The sequence below is a fragment of the Silurus meridionalis genome, chromosome 19 (genome assembly GCF_014805685.1).
Source record: "Silurus meridionalis isolate SWU-2019-XX chromosome 19, ASM1480568v1, whole genome shotgun sequence".
Taxonomy (NCBI): Eukaryota; Metazoa; Chordata; class Actinopteri; order Siluriformes; family Siluridae; genus Silurus; species Silurus meridionalis.
This window is the reverse complement of record NC_060902.1, coordinates 5,287,923-5,301,838: the sequence shown is the minus strand read 5'-3', so window position 1 is coordinate 5,301,838 and position 13,916 is coordinate 5,287,923. Positions and strand designations below refer to the sequence as shown.

The 13,916-nt window shown below is 33.2% G+C and overlaps 1 protein-coding gene across 1 annotated transcript; it reads left to right on the top strand.

Annotated features, from left to right (window-relative positions):
• Positions 1-203: 203 nt before the first annotated feature.
• On the top strand, positions 204-13,695 carry ssuh2.1 (ssu-2 homolog, tandem duplicate 1). The gene is given in 14 exon segments (XM_046875729.1): positions 204-271; positions 796-1,009; positions 3,813-3,908; positions 4,152-4,236; positions 6,789-6,918; positions 7,069-7,129; positions 8,672-8,796; positions 9,035-9,097; positions 9,766-9,845; positions 10,433-10,525; positions 11,484-11,589; positions 11,836-11,917; positions 11,920-11,942; positions 13,158-13,695. Coding segments are annotated over 13 exon segments (1,104 nt in total). The 5' UTR covers positions 204-271; positions 796-984; the 3' UTR covers positions 13,293-13,695.
• Positions 13,696-13,916: the final 221 nt, after the last annotated feature.

Genomic DNA, 13,916 nt, shown 5'->3' with positions numbered 1-13,916 from the left:
CCTACAATTTATTTTTGGAAAATGTTTTCCAAAAAGAAATACTAAAAATAAAAACGCCTTTGGTGACGTTATTTAGAAGGTGCTCACAAGTAATTGGCAGATGACGGCCATGTTCAGTTGCGTAGTTACAGCGTTTCTTCCTTGTTTAGCGCCACCATGTGGCAAAGCTATGCATTTATTTTCTTTGACCAAAGATTGAGCACATATACACAGTTTCGTGAGGATATCTCATTCCGTTCAGGGGTTATTGCCATTTTGTCAAAGTAGCCACGTGAGTTAAACGTTCAACTTTTTATTTATTTTTATTTTTATAATTATTAACAATTCTTGTCTACTGAACATTGCTACACTGGTTTTACGAAAAACCTAGGACTAGTTCGCAAAAGTATGTTTTTAACATAACTCAATTTTAGCAGGCAGTAAAATGGAAAATGTAGGCCCGTATTACCCCCTGCTGGAGGGTCAAAGTACTTCTACATTTAAAAATAATAATAATAATAATAATAATTATATATATATATATATATATATATATATATATATATATATATATATATTATTATTATTATTATTATTTTTTCAACTTTGAATCCATTATAACCCCCCCCCATACACACACACACACACACACACACACACACACAAAACAAACACTCCCACTACCACTCCCGACCCCCTATCTCATTTTTATTGTAATTAACATGACCGTTCTGTCAGTTACTACATCGCTTTGTGTGTCGAACAAACTTTCCGAAACTCCCACTCCATGATGGAAAGTGGTTTTTTTCCCCCAAGCCGGAAATTCTTCATCACGGCAAACGAAGTGAACGCTAAGGAGTAAGAGAGGGACATCACCAGGTGGGCGTGGTTTTATCGAACGTTATCGAGCACGCAGACAAGTTGAATCTCAGATCAAATATATTCGAGCCGCCAGATTCCAGACATCCAGTAGATGTTAGACCGGCACTTTGATCTTTACTGATTATGGATGAAAAGGAGCAGAATGTCGGTAAGCTACTATACATTTGGTTTCTATCAACTACAGGGGGAAGACCGAACACATTAGTATTCAATTGTAACCCCATACTCGGGTTAAAGTTTACTGATCACTAATTACTGATGAATTATAGTTGTATTGGGAGAAACAAATATACCTGGACAGTTTTCTATAATACATCTGCTTTTACTTCAGGTTTGACCGTGGATTTCTTGAATCTAAACATCACCTTATAGCAATATTAAGTAGGCTAGAAAGTCTCAGCATTTAGATTAAAAAGTAAAGTAAATGGGTTACAAAAGTCTTTTCTAAAGTTATGCAGTTATGCATAGTATGAGCCATTATTGTCTAATGGAAAACAAAAAACTTGGAACAGTTGTGAATCTTCTTGGAAATAACTGGGCTATGAAAAAGTCCCCCAAGAGTTTTTCAGTGAAAATTGGTAAACTAAAATTGGTATACTACAAAGCCTCATCTCACATTTGTTAAAAAAAAAAAAAAAAAATGGATGACCTTCAAGACATTTGGGATAATGTCCTGTAGACTGGTGAACTATTTGAATGTCATGTGTCCCGTTATATCTGGTGTAAAGCAAAGAAAAAAATGTAGAGCAGCTGTAGTTTAATGGTGTGTGAATGCTTTGCTTTTTCAAGGACTGGGCAAATTTCCATAAATGAGCTATTTCCCAGTAAATTGTGAAAGAGAATATCTGGTGGCCAATTCCTGAAGTTCATGTGCGATTCAAAGCACAAAAGGTCAACCAAACAAGAACACACACTTATCTAAATGGTTAAAAAAAAAGGAAATTAAACAGAATAAATCAAATTTGACATACATTCTTTTAGATATAGTGACAAAAGTTCCACAGAAATGTTTAACTCTGATTTGTGTTGATGCAATGCATGGATTTAATACTTTCCCATTAACAGCAGAACTCCTCCGAGTGTTTTAGTACTACGATATGTCAGTTTCGTTTATTAAGGAAAGACAGCTTGTTTTTTTTTAACCATATATTGATACATTTATTGTAATGGAGCATCACTTATCACATCTATAACTATGCATTTAATCACCAGCTTCTTTTTCTCTTGAAGAAAGTATGGTGGTAAGCATAACAAAATAAAAAATAAAACTGTTACAAAGAACACTAGAGACTTCAAAAAACACTAAATAAAGATGTTCTCGAAGAAAACTTCACCATCTTAACAAATAATTTCTTTAAATATGTTCATCAGTGTCAGACATATTAGAACATGCTTTAATATAAACCTTGGTACTAGAACTACTGTCAGAACTGCTGATGAAGAAAGTTCATCAATAGGTTCCAACCAACCAATCAGATTTGTGAATTTAACAGCGCTGTCATGTAACAGGTTTTAAAGACAGATCAAACTTTATACATTTTTTTTCTACTTTTTTATATATATTTTTTGCCTCAATTAGTGAAAATGTAAAACATTTGTTACTTGTTTTACAGTCGTAACTTCTTGTTTTTCTTCTTGCAAATCTAAACGTGCAGCCTTGTTACACCAAACACGCTTCGCCTAATAAAATGCATAGGGGTTTGGTTTATCATATTTGTTTAACTATTTAATGACAGAACCTACAGCAAACATTGGTTTCACATTCTGGAAAATATAGCACAGCTTTCCCCATTTAATATAGTTATGTATTTTCAGTGCATTGTTTGTTCAGCCACCATTCCTTCACCTTTCTTTTACTTGTGGTCAAATACAAATCTTAAGTATGATCTCAGTTGGAGGAAGCGATTTCACGCTGCTATTTATATCTCCATCATAAATGTATTGTTCACTTATCGAAATGTGAGAAATGCTGTATTTATAACTCTGTATGCTGGAGCAACCAGACAGCTGACCCAATGAATAGGCCACTGGAAGAATGGGTGAATTAAAATGGTTCGCCTTTTAGCCAAAACAACAATGTTTGTGTTTCTTGTCAGTTGTTTATCCAGAAGCTGTCAGGCTCTGCTGAAAGTTTGCTACTGCAATCAGTCACTCATTAAAACGTGCTTTTTTGGCATTCTCATGTTTACATTTATACAAAGATGTAAAAATGAGGTGGAGCTTCAGAGATTGTGTAAAACCCATGCATCTACAGGACATCCTGTATACATTGTCTAAGTTGTCCTGCATACATTGTCCTTTTTATTAATAATCATTAACTTAACAATGTCAGTGGGACAGTGTTTTTTGTCAAATGCATAATCATATATAGGTTATTTTCTATAGTAAAAATATTAAAGAAAATTGCAAGAACATGTGTCTAACATTTACAATATTTCATATTTATCAGTTAGCAATTTTAGCATAAAAAATATATAAACAGAACCAGAATGTAATTGCTAAAATTGTATAAATACTGTCTCATCAGTTATTGATTTTTGCTTTATTAATTGCTTTATTAAAAGGTCATCCCTGACAATCAGATGGTGCATTGTAGGTTGGACAAAATCTGATGAACTGGGATTAAAATAAAAAAGAATAGACTGATGCTGTCTTTGGTTATATTTTTGAAATAAAAAAATAGATTTTATGACTTGTTACTGTTACATTTTCATAGTTAATGGTGTAAATGTTGGTTCAATTACATTTATATTTCTAAATATCTTCACGCAAATTCGCAAGTTAACTTTTTAAATATAATGCAGAAAATCCAGGAAATGTTTTATTTTTATAAAAGTGATTATTAATTACACATGAAAACCACACAAAGAGATTTCGAGGTTTACCATCTAGGGACAGAGAAGTGTTTGGGACAGTCATTTTGTCAATTACGTTTTCTTTTCTGTATAAAGGAGCCTTTGATTTAAACATTCCCGAGGAGGGTCCTACAGTGCCACCTGCAGGCTGGTTGGATCGTGTGACGGGCTATGAAGGCCATAAAGGTGGAGGTAAACACTTTGTGTCATAAAAAATTATGTAAATGTGAAGACATTTTTTGCTTCCACTGAATCCAATGCTTCTTTAAACAGACTCATGAAGGTTTTTTTTTTAAGTAAAGTAATATAATAGTCTCAAGTTTTTTATTAGTGGAAATTACAATACCAGATGGTGTTTAATAAAGATTGGTAGTTCATGTTGAACATTAATTCCTCATTTGCGGACAGTTGTTGACACTTTTTTTTTGTAATCAGACTGCACAGATCAGATTTACCCTCCTCCACCTGACTTCATTCCTGAGCCTGAGAATGACAAGAAAGCCTCCATCCCTAATGTGATGTATGAAAAGTTGTATATATGTTGTATAATTTTTACTTCAGAAAAGCTTCACAATACAAATTATAGTTACACCAATAATTATTATAATTATAGTTACACCTCTCCAAAATTCTTCCTCGATTGAAGGCAAACTATTATGCTCATAAATATTGATATTATTATGTTACTCTTTGTATTTCAATTTATGTGAAGTTAATTATTTTTATACCATAACAAAAATCTACATTCTAAATTGCGATTGACTATTAGGTGTGCGTATTACTGCACTTGTATTAATAAAAAAATAATACTATAGTAAATCTTTAGATATAGACCCAACCATATACAGATAAAAAAGGTTATTTATTCCTTTTCCAAAGTACACCAGTGTTTCCATATTTTTGGTTAAATCTGTATAAGCAAATGATAAATTTTATCACTTAAATTCTTTTAGAAGATTTGTCAGGACACTGTAAGGTTCCTATGTGTAGAGAATTGTGAAAGTAGAGAGCGATATATTTAACAATACATTTGAAATAAAATGGACAGAGCAAATAAAGCATTTTTTCATAATAAAGCCTTGTATATAACTGCCACAGAAAATGATAACACTTATGAGCCATTACTCACTGTTGCGAATGGTGACATCACAAATAAATTTAGAACATGTTATTTGGACTCTTGCAAAAATGGTGAAACATCTACTCAGTGTCCTAATAAAGACATCAATTTAACATGAAGGAAATTGCACTTTGAGTTTGATCATTTATGTCACAAGCTGCATTTTGTCATAACTTTAAATAAGAGAAAATAAAGATGGTAATGTAGCTTAATTAGCTAACTTATAACATAAATGATAAACTTTAACTACAGGTGCATCTCAATACATTTGAATATCATAAAAAGTTTATTTATTTTAGGAATTCAATACAAAAAGTGAAACTCGTCTATTATATAGATTTATCACACAGAGACTGATATATTTCAAGTGTTTATTTCTTTTGATAATTTTGGCTCACATTTACCAAAAAAACTTAAATACTTTATAAGACCAATCAAAAAAAACATTTTTAGTGAATTGTTGGTCTTCTGGAAAGTATGTTAATTTACTGTATATGTACTCAATACTTGGCAGAGGCTCCTTTTGCTTTAATTACTGCCTCAATTCGGCATGGCATGGAGGTGATCAGTCTGTGGCACTGCTGAGGTGGTGTGGAAGCCCAGGTTTCTTTGACAGTGGCCTTCAACTCATTTGCATTTCTTGGTCTCTTGTTTCTCATTTTCCTCTTGACAATACCTCATAGATTCTCTATGGGGTTCAGGTCTGTTGAGTTTGCTGGCCAGTTAAACACACCAACACCATGCTCATTTAACCAACTTTTGGTGTTTTTGCCAGTGTGGGCAGGTGCCAAATCCTGCTGGAAAATGAAATCAGTAGCTTCATAAAGCTGGTCAGCAGAGGGAAGCATGAAGTGCTCTAAAACTTCCTGGTAGACTGCTGTGCTGACCTTGGACTTGATAAAACACTGTGGACCGACACCAGCAGATGACACGACTCCCCAAACCACCACTGACTGTGCAAACTTTACACTGGACCTCAAGCACCTTGGATTCTGTGCCTCTCCTCTTTTCTTCCAGACTCTGGGACCTTGATTTTCAAATGAAATGCAAAATTTTCTTTCCTTTCATGAAAAGACGACTTTGGCCCACTGAGCAACAGTCCAGTCCTTTTTGTAATTTGCCCAGGTAAAACACCTCTGATGTCGTCTCTGGTTCAGGAGTGGCTTGACACAAGGAATACGTCAGTTGTAGCCCATGTATACGTCTGTGCGTAGAGGCTCTTTAAGCACTGACTCCAGCTGCAGTCTAAATTCTTGAATGGGCTTTGTTTTATGTTTTTCTACAACATTTTTTTCCTTTTATTCAACTTTCCATTAATGGGCTTGGATACAGCACAGTGAACAGCAGCTTCTTTGGCGATGACCTTTTGTGTCATTCTCTCCATATGCATGGTGTAAATGATCGTCATTTGGACAACTGTCAAGTTAGAGGTCTTCCCCCATGATTGTGCAGCCTGAACCAGACTGAGACACCATTTAAAGGCTCAGGAAATCTTTTTGCGGTGTTTGTATTTAATGAGCTGATTAGATTGTGACACCACCAGTCTCCAATATTTAACTTTTTTACAATATTCAAATTTTCTGAGATACTGAATTTTGGGTTTCCATTGGCTGTAAGCCATAATCATCAAAATTAAAAGAAATAAACGCTTGAATTATATCAGTCTTTGTGTGATGAATCTATATAATATACAAGTTTTACTTTTTGTATTGAATTACTAAAATAAATCAACTTTTAAATGATATTCTAATTTATTGAAATGCACTTGTATGTTCAGCCATATCTATGTGAAAAAAAAAAAAAAAAAAATATATATATATATATATATATATATATATATATATATATATATATATATATATATATATATATATATACATTGTTTTATTTTATTATTTTTAAAATGTGTGAATGCAACTGTACATTTTATGTAATTGTATTCTATCCTACAGGGTGCCTCAGGTGTCTGAAGATGTGGCCAGGGAAGCGTTGCTCAAGTTTGTTGGAAAAAAATGGACATATAGCAGCAAACCTGCCCAGAACCTGGTCTTCAAGGATTTGAAGCCTTTTACAGTGTATCGTGTAAATCAATTCCTGTATTAAGTCATGCTAGTGGTATTCTGACATTACTATTATTATAAAGTAATTATTGCTTGTTACCTAACAACCAATCACTTTATTTTTTTCCAGTTACAATCACTTTATCTGAAAATAACCTTTTTTTCTGTTTAGTATCGCTTGGAAACATTTACAGAGTCCAGATCAAGTGCCTGGGAGCATGAGATATATACTGGTATTGTATATAACATGCAACACATTGAGCATGTGCTAATAATAGGTTATATATGTATACAGTATATCACCTGATAAACCAATTTTAAAGTGATAAAGTTGGTAGTATTTGAAACACAGCATAAGAACAGGGGCCTTTTCATCTACAAATTTGTATGTGATTCAATGTGAAAGTTTAGAAAAAAATAGCTCTCTTGAATTAAGCGAATTGCAGGACTGTCACCATCTCCAAACTTAAATTCCTTGCTTTTGTAAAAAAAAAAAAAACATTACTTAATATTTTAACATTTCAAGGAATTTTAACATAATAGCGAATAAAATTTTATATTATTCTTATGAATAACCATAGTTACATGAGCGGTTAAGGGGTTAGCACATGCTTACAATTTTAAAAGGTATAATTCTAAGCCATTTTAATATCAGCACATGCTTGTAAAAAGTTAAATTTTAATGTTTGTGTATTTTTTAATGAATGAGATAATATATACATTATACATTTATTATTTCTATTGCTTAGTTAAGCGAACAAAAATTGTTAGCCCTTAGGTTTTAAAATTTTTTTATTTACTTTTTTGAAACCAAGGCCTGTACCAGCACATGCAGAACATTATTGTTTGCTTTCATACTTTTCATGATAATGTCTTTCACACATATTTTTGTAAATCCTTACAAACTGATTTACTCCATAAAGTTTAAACTTGTTTGTCCTCTTTAGTGCACTTTTTATTTTGCACCAAGGCCCCAGCTCTATTTCTGGCCAACACACAATGTCTCTGTTGTCATACTCAGGAAGCTCCCAGAGATAAGCAAGGCAAAGCTTCTCATAAATTACAGAACGATAACCAAAGATGATGGATGACCTATTCTTGCATTCATTACAGAGTAGTAAAGTCAAAATAGATTAACATTAAAAATAGTGTGTATATCCCTGATGCCATTAACAACTTTTGTTAAAGATCAACACTTTTAGTTTAGTTTATTTATTTTTCGTCCTGAACAGGTATTACAAGTTGGTAATCCTTATCTTTTACACTTAACCTTAGCAGTTCACATCTACCAATTCAGCATCAACATGGTTTGGCTCAGTAGTAACACTATGTGGCTATGTGGTACATAGATATGTAACATTTAAACTTTGGATCACATGTCCTACCTGAGTCTTACGTGGAATGATGCCAAACTATTCCCAGGAAGAAGTTGATTCTAGCTACTACTGCTATTTTAGCAATGGGACACCTTTTTACCCATTTTTATAGATAAGAGCATGTCTTACATTGCTAAAACCAAAACTTCCATGTGACTGTAATGTAACTGTGATTCAGGCATGCAGTTTGGACTGCTGGCCAAATCCAGTCACATCTGCTGAACAGTGACAAAGTGTCATATTGTCAAATTAATTTTAAAATCATGTTATTTTCATCCACCCATTTGTATAATACAATATCTAGAATTTTTACTTTTTAATGCCAGTATTGATCTTTGAGTTCATACACACTATGACAATACACTTTTTTTGAACATTTTTTATTTATTTCATGAATAGGTCAGTATGTGGACGGACCACAGTATGGCAGCATTCCTCCTCCATGGCAGGTAGAAGTGCAGTATCCCTCCAAATTCACTGACACGATCCAGAAAGTGCGTGTGCCTCACACTTCATCTGTAAAGGTATTGTCTTTAAGAATCTTGAGCCAATATTATGATTTCTGTTATTTATTAATTTTTGTAATTTTTTTTATCCTTACTAATTTTTTTTTGCAGTCATTATCTCGTATTTACTCTACTGTATTCACTTTGCTATAGAACACTTCGAGGTCACTTGGAAACCCCTAGATGTTTATATTTAATGTATGTGATATTTGTTTTCTCTCATTAAATTAATTGTGTAATTATTGTCATTACTCAGGCTTGTCATCAGTGCCAGGGGAAAGGACGTGTGCGCTGTACACACTGCCATAGCAGAGGATGGGTGAGTAGTTGTATTTGAAGTTTAAATTGAGTTGAGCAAAAGTTTTTAATGAAAAATATATTGTGGCTGTTGTACTTTTGCTGACCTGAATTCTTAGTGTTTACTGTAAAACTCATTTCCTGTAGTCTTGAAAACTAGAATATATGAACCTTTATGCCTAAGGCTCAAAATAAAATAAAATATGATCTCACATTTCAAAACAGTGAATATGTTCTGATCATGCCAATCTGAATGTGAAATAAATTAGTAAAAGTGAAAGCCAAAAGCCAAAATCTCCCAGCTGTATACAAAAACATAGAGGATCCTACTTAAGGGTCCTAGTGTCCATGTTTATTTATGTGTGTGGCAATACCTAATAACATTAATCACATATCTAGTGGTACAGTTTATAAATTATAATAATAAAATGTTGCTTAGGAAAGCTATGATTATATATTTATTTTGGGTGATTCTTTTTAAATTCTCAATTTGTTAGCCACAAAGCACACAGTTTTATATATTTACATTGCAACTGTAGTTCACTTTACAGACAGCAGAGGGCTCTGAAACATTTTATGATTACATTCTTGGAAACTACAAAGACAAGGCCACTGGAACATCCAATGTTAAATAATAAAAATAATGAATAGTGTTATGTTTTAAAATACCTTTTTTTTTTTTACCTTTAGACCAGCTGTATGTCCTGTCATGGTGCTGTTCACGGCCGGAACAGAAGATGTGTAGGCTGCCATGGAAGAGGAAGAAAAATGTAAGTGTCACAATTTATACTGCATCTTCTGCATCACACAAGGTGTACTAAGTAAAGAATAAAATATGTGGGACATAATGTTATTGGATATTGTTTACCAATGGAATGGTTTGATCATTACCACCCTGAACTTGATTTTTGTCCAATAACAGCTTGTCTCGAAATGTTTTATTTCTTTTATACCACAGCTATTTTCCATAAAATAAAATGACATCACTTAATGTCCTGCATGTCCAGTTCCTGTTATCACTTTATTGCAGCTATAAACCATTGTTTCTTTACCTGTGTGCTGAACAGTTCTGAACAGTCTCCTGTTACAGAAAGCTGTAAATCTTGATGATGTCAATAGCTAGATATTTTTTAATTATTAGAAAAAATAGTTTAAAAACAGGTTAAATGAAATAATCATGAGTTGTTTCTACTGATAGAATACATGTACTGTACATTAATAGAAATCTGTAATTTGAATTGTAAACACCACTAATGTCAAAGCTGCATTTAATAACTGTATGCTTTATATTGATATCAAATTACGTGGTAGATATAATTTAAATACAGCTGTAATTAATAAGTGTTTTCTTATTCAGATGTACATGGTGCCATGGTAGTGGTCATAAAACATGCCGTAAATGTAATGGCCGTAAAAAGCTTTTGCATTTCATTCAGCTCACTGTCACATGGTAAGTGGATTTTCTCCAGTAATGTTTTGATTTAGGATCAATTTCTAAGGCAAGTTTAAGAAAAGTGGATGAATAGAAAATTATATAAATAAAGATCAAAAGATTTTAAGTTGAAATCTCAGGTCCCTTTAATATGCATGGGATAAAATCAACTGTGATTAAGCAGGTCTTTACCTACACATTATGCCTTGTTTTTGATTAGTGTACAGTTGTATATGTACAGTCTACTCCATAATTATTTGGACAGTAATAAATTTTTTATCCGGTATAGATAACCAAAATGGATTTGAAGTGATGCAATTTTAAATGTGAATAATGTGTTGACTTGCAGCATTTATGGTTAATACAAAGTTTTGTTATACTTCTTTCATTAAAGGTTGAAGTCTACACTCTAAACACTGATTCCTTCCAAATCTATTTAGTCATTACAATTATGTAAAATTGTTTCACTGTCTAGACGTATACAGTGTGTTCCAAGTGTCTGAGAAAACTATTGCAAATGTTTTTGTTTGGCATTCTTTTTTAACATGATATTTTTCATTATAAATAATGATATCAACAATAACCTGAATCAGAATGTAGAATCTTGTTACTATTCAAAATTTTGTAGTCATTAGTGCATTTACTTTGTGCCTTAATGCCAGTAGGCACTCAAGGTGACACAGACTCCCGAAGTTTGTGTAAAACCTGTTGTCAAAACCATTAGTGTGTTGTCTAAACAAGATTTCAATTGAAGAGATAAGATGCATGAAAAAATGTGGCCTTTTGCACAAGGGCGATAACTTAGTCAATATCACAGATTTGATTTCATTTATATAGTGACGTAGGAAATGGTGCAGCATCTTAAACATTTAAAGTACTAAAAAATTACATAAAAATTGTATTTTCAGTTTTAAAATGGAATCCATGATTTTTTAGTTGTTCCTAAACATGTGTATTTGTATATAACGTTTCTTAGGAAGAACCAAGTGTATGAGTTCATACCCGACCGGCTGCCTGAGTTCCCCCTGAAGAAGTTTGAGAGAGTGTCCGGGGAAGCATTCTTTATAGACGAAAGTCTCCTGGTATTCATTTTTCCATTTGGATCATTTTCCTTCACCTGTAATAGCGTTAAAATTTTGTTAAAATTTTAGCATTAAAATTGAGGCTTAATAAATCCACAGCAGCATTATAAATGGCTTTAAAGATAACAACATGTGCTAAACAGAATATCTGTGTAATGAGGATCTTTTTGTTTTTATAAATCAATAACAGATTTTATATCCTGATATGTAAAAAGAAATCAGTATTTACTAGAGCTTTTCTCGCAGGTTTATCCAATTGTAGGCTTCCCTGACAAAGAGATTTGCAATGCCTCTGAAGAAGCTATTCATGAGCACCTGAATAAATACTCTTTATTAGTCGCATCGTGCAACAGGTGAGCAAAAAATCTTCCAAAACAATAGCTTTTGCTTATTACTTGGGCAATTGCAGCTTTTGATGTATCCGCTAGGGGGCAGAAAATGCAACGAATTTCCAATTCCTTCCAGCGCATAAACTAAAATGGTGTCAGAATACATAGTATGCTGTAGTATCTATAGAAGCAATTCACAAAATAAAGCTTTAATATATTCAGGGTTCTGTAAATGTTTCTAATATTTACTACAGAAGCATGCAAGTTACTGATGCATTATTATTATTATTATTATTATTATTATTTTGAAAAGGACTATGAACTTTGGAGTGTTTTTGGGTTAGAAAACTATATATATGCTTGCCACTGCAAGACATAGCTTTTCCATTTTATAATAGAGATATCACGTTATTTTATACACTAATGTGTTGTTCAAGACAAAGGTTTAAGGGTAACCACTCTAACCAGCCATAACCATTATGACCAGTGAAGTGAAAAGCACTGGTCATGTCTTCATCCTGGCACTTGTTAGTGCATGGGATATATTATGCAGCAAGTGAACATTTTGTCCTTAAAGTTATGTGTTAGAGCAGGAAAAACCAGGAAAAATGGGCAAGAATAAGGATTTGAGCGAGTTTGACAAATTGTGATGACTAGACGACTGGGTCAGAGCATCTCCAAAACTGCAGCTCTTGTGGGGTGTTTCCGGTCTGCTGCGGTCAGTATCTGTCAGAAAATCGGCGACAGGGTCATGGGCGGCCAAGGCTCATTGATGCATGTGTGGAGTGAAGGCTAGCCTGTGTGCTCCTATTCAACAGACGAGCTCCTGTAGCTCAAATGGCTGAAGAAGTTAATGCTGTAACGGGTCAGAACTGTTTTGGCAGTGAAAAGAGGACCAGCACAATAGTTGGGCAGGTTGTCATAATGTTATGCCTGATCGGTGGCCATTAAGTTTGTTCAGTGTATTATGAGTACATACATAAATACATACATATCCAAACAGTATGGCTCAATACTTTAGACTTGCAAAATAACAAACACCATGTAATTCCAGGGTACTGGTTTTACTGGTGAGCTTCAGGGTGGTGTTAAATTTAGACTAACCTAGGAAAATCTATCCAGAGCTATGCTCTGAGTTGTTGGGATGGAATGCTTCATTGTTGCTGAAATATTGTAAAAATAATTACGTCTCTCATTCTATTTTTCTCTCTTTCTGTATGTTTATCTGTCTCTCCACAGCGACAGTCGGTAGAGCTGGTGCCTCTCACTCAAGCATTCTACTCCTACAATGGCAAAGTCTATGACTATTTTGTTTATGGGACTGAAAAGAAGGTTTACACCACAAAATATCCGACTTCCTGCACTCTCCTGTAGCATCATGCCTTATGACTTTTATCAGTGACAAATGTGAAAGAATTGTTGGTAATTATTTTCTGGCTGCATTACAGATTATAATATAATGCTTTTAAGGCTTCTTTGTTATACATAATGTATTATCCTTTACATAATGATAATATTATGTGCAAGTAAACAGATTATTAATACGGTATGAATGAAGGTTTAAACATTTCTGGTTGTATAATGTAGGTATATATTACACTACGCTTGTGTTGAGAATCTTTATTAATACAATAAACCTGCAATTGAGACTTATTAAATTAATCACTTTATATAAAGAGTATACTTTTTAAAACTGTTTGGAATTTTTATTGATATGTAAATACTTATTCCCATTTGCATCATGACTTTGAATTGTAATAAATGCCACATTGTATAAGGATGTGTCTACTGATCATTTCAGAGTATCTTACTATAGTCTCTGTAAAATAAATTTAAAATGAAGCTAATTAATAATTTGAAACTGTAGACTATGCACTGTAAATCTGCTTAATGGAAAGGCCTTTTTATACTGAAAGTGTGTGTGCTTATACAGAAATATTGGGAAAGACTAATTTAACCATGTTTTCAGACATGTTTTCACAGGTACAGTATGTTGTA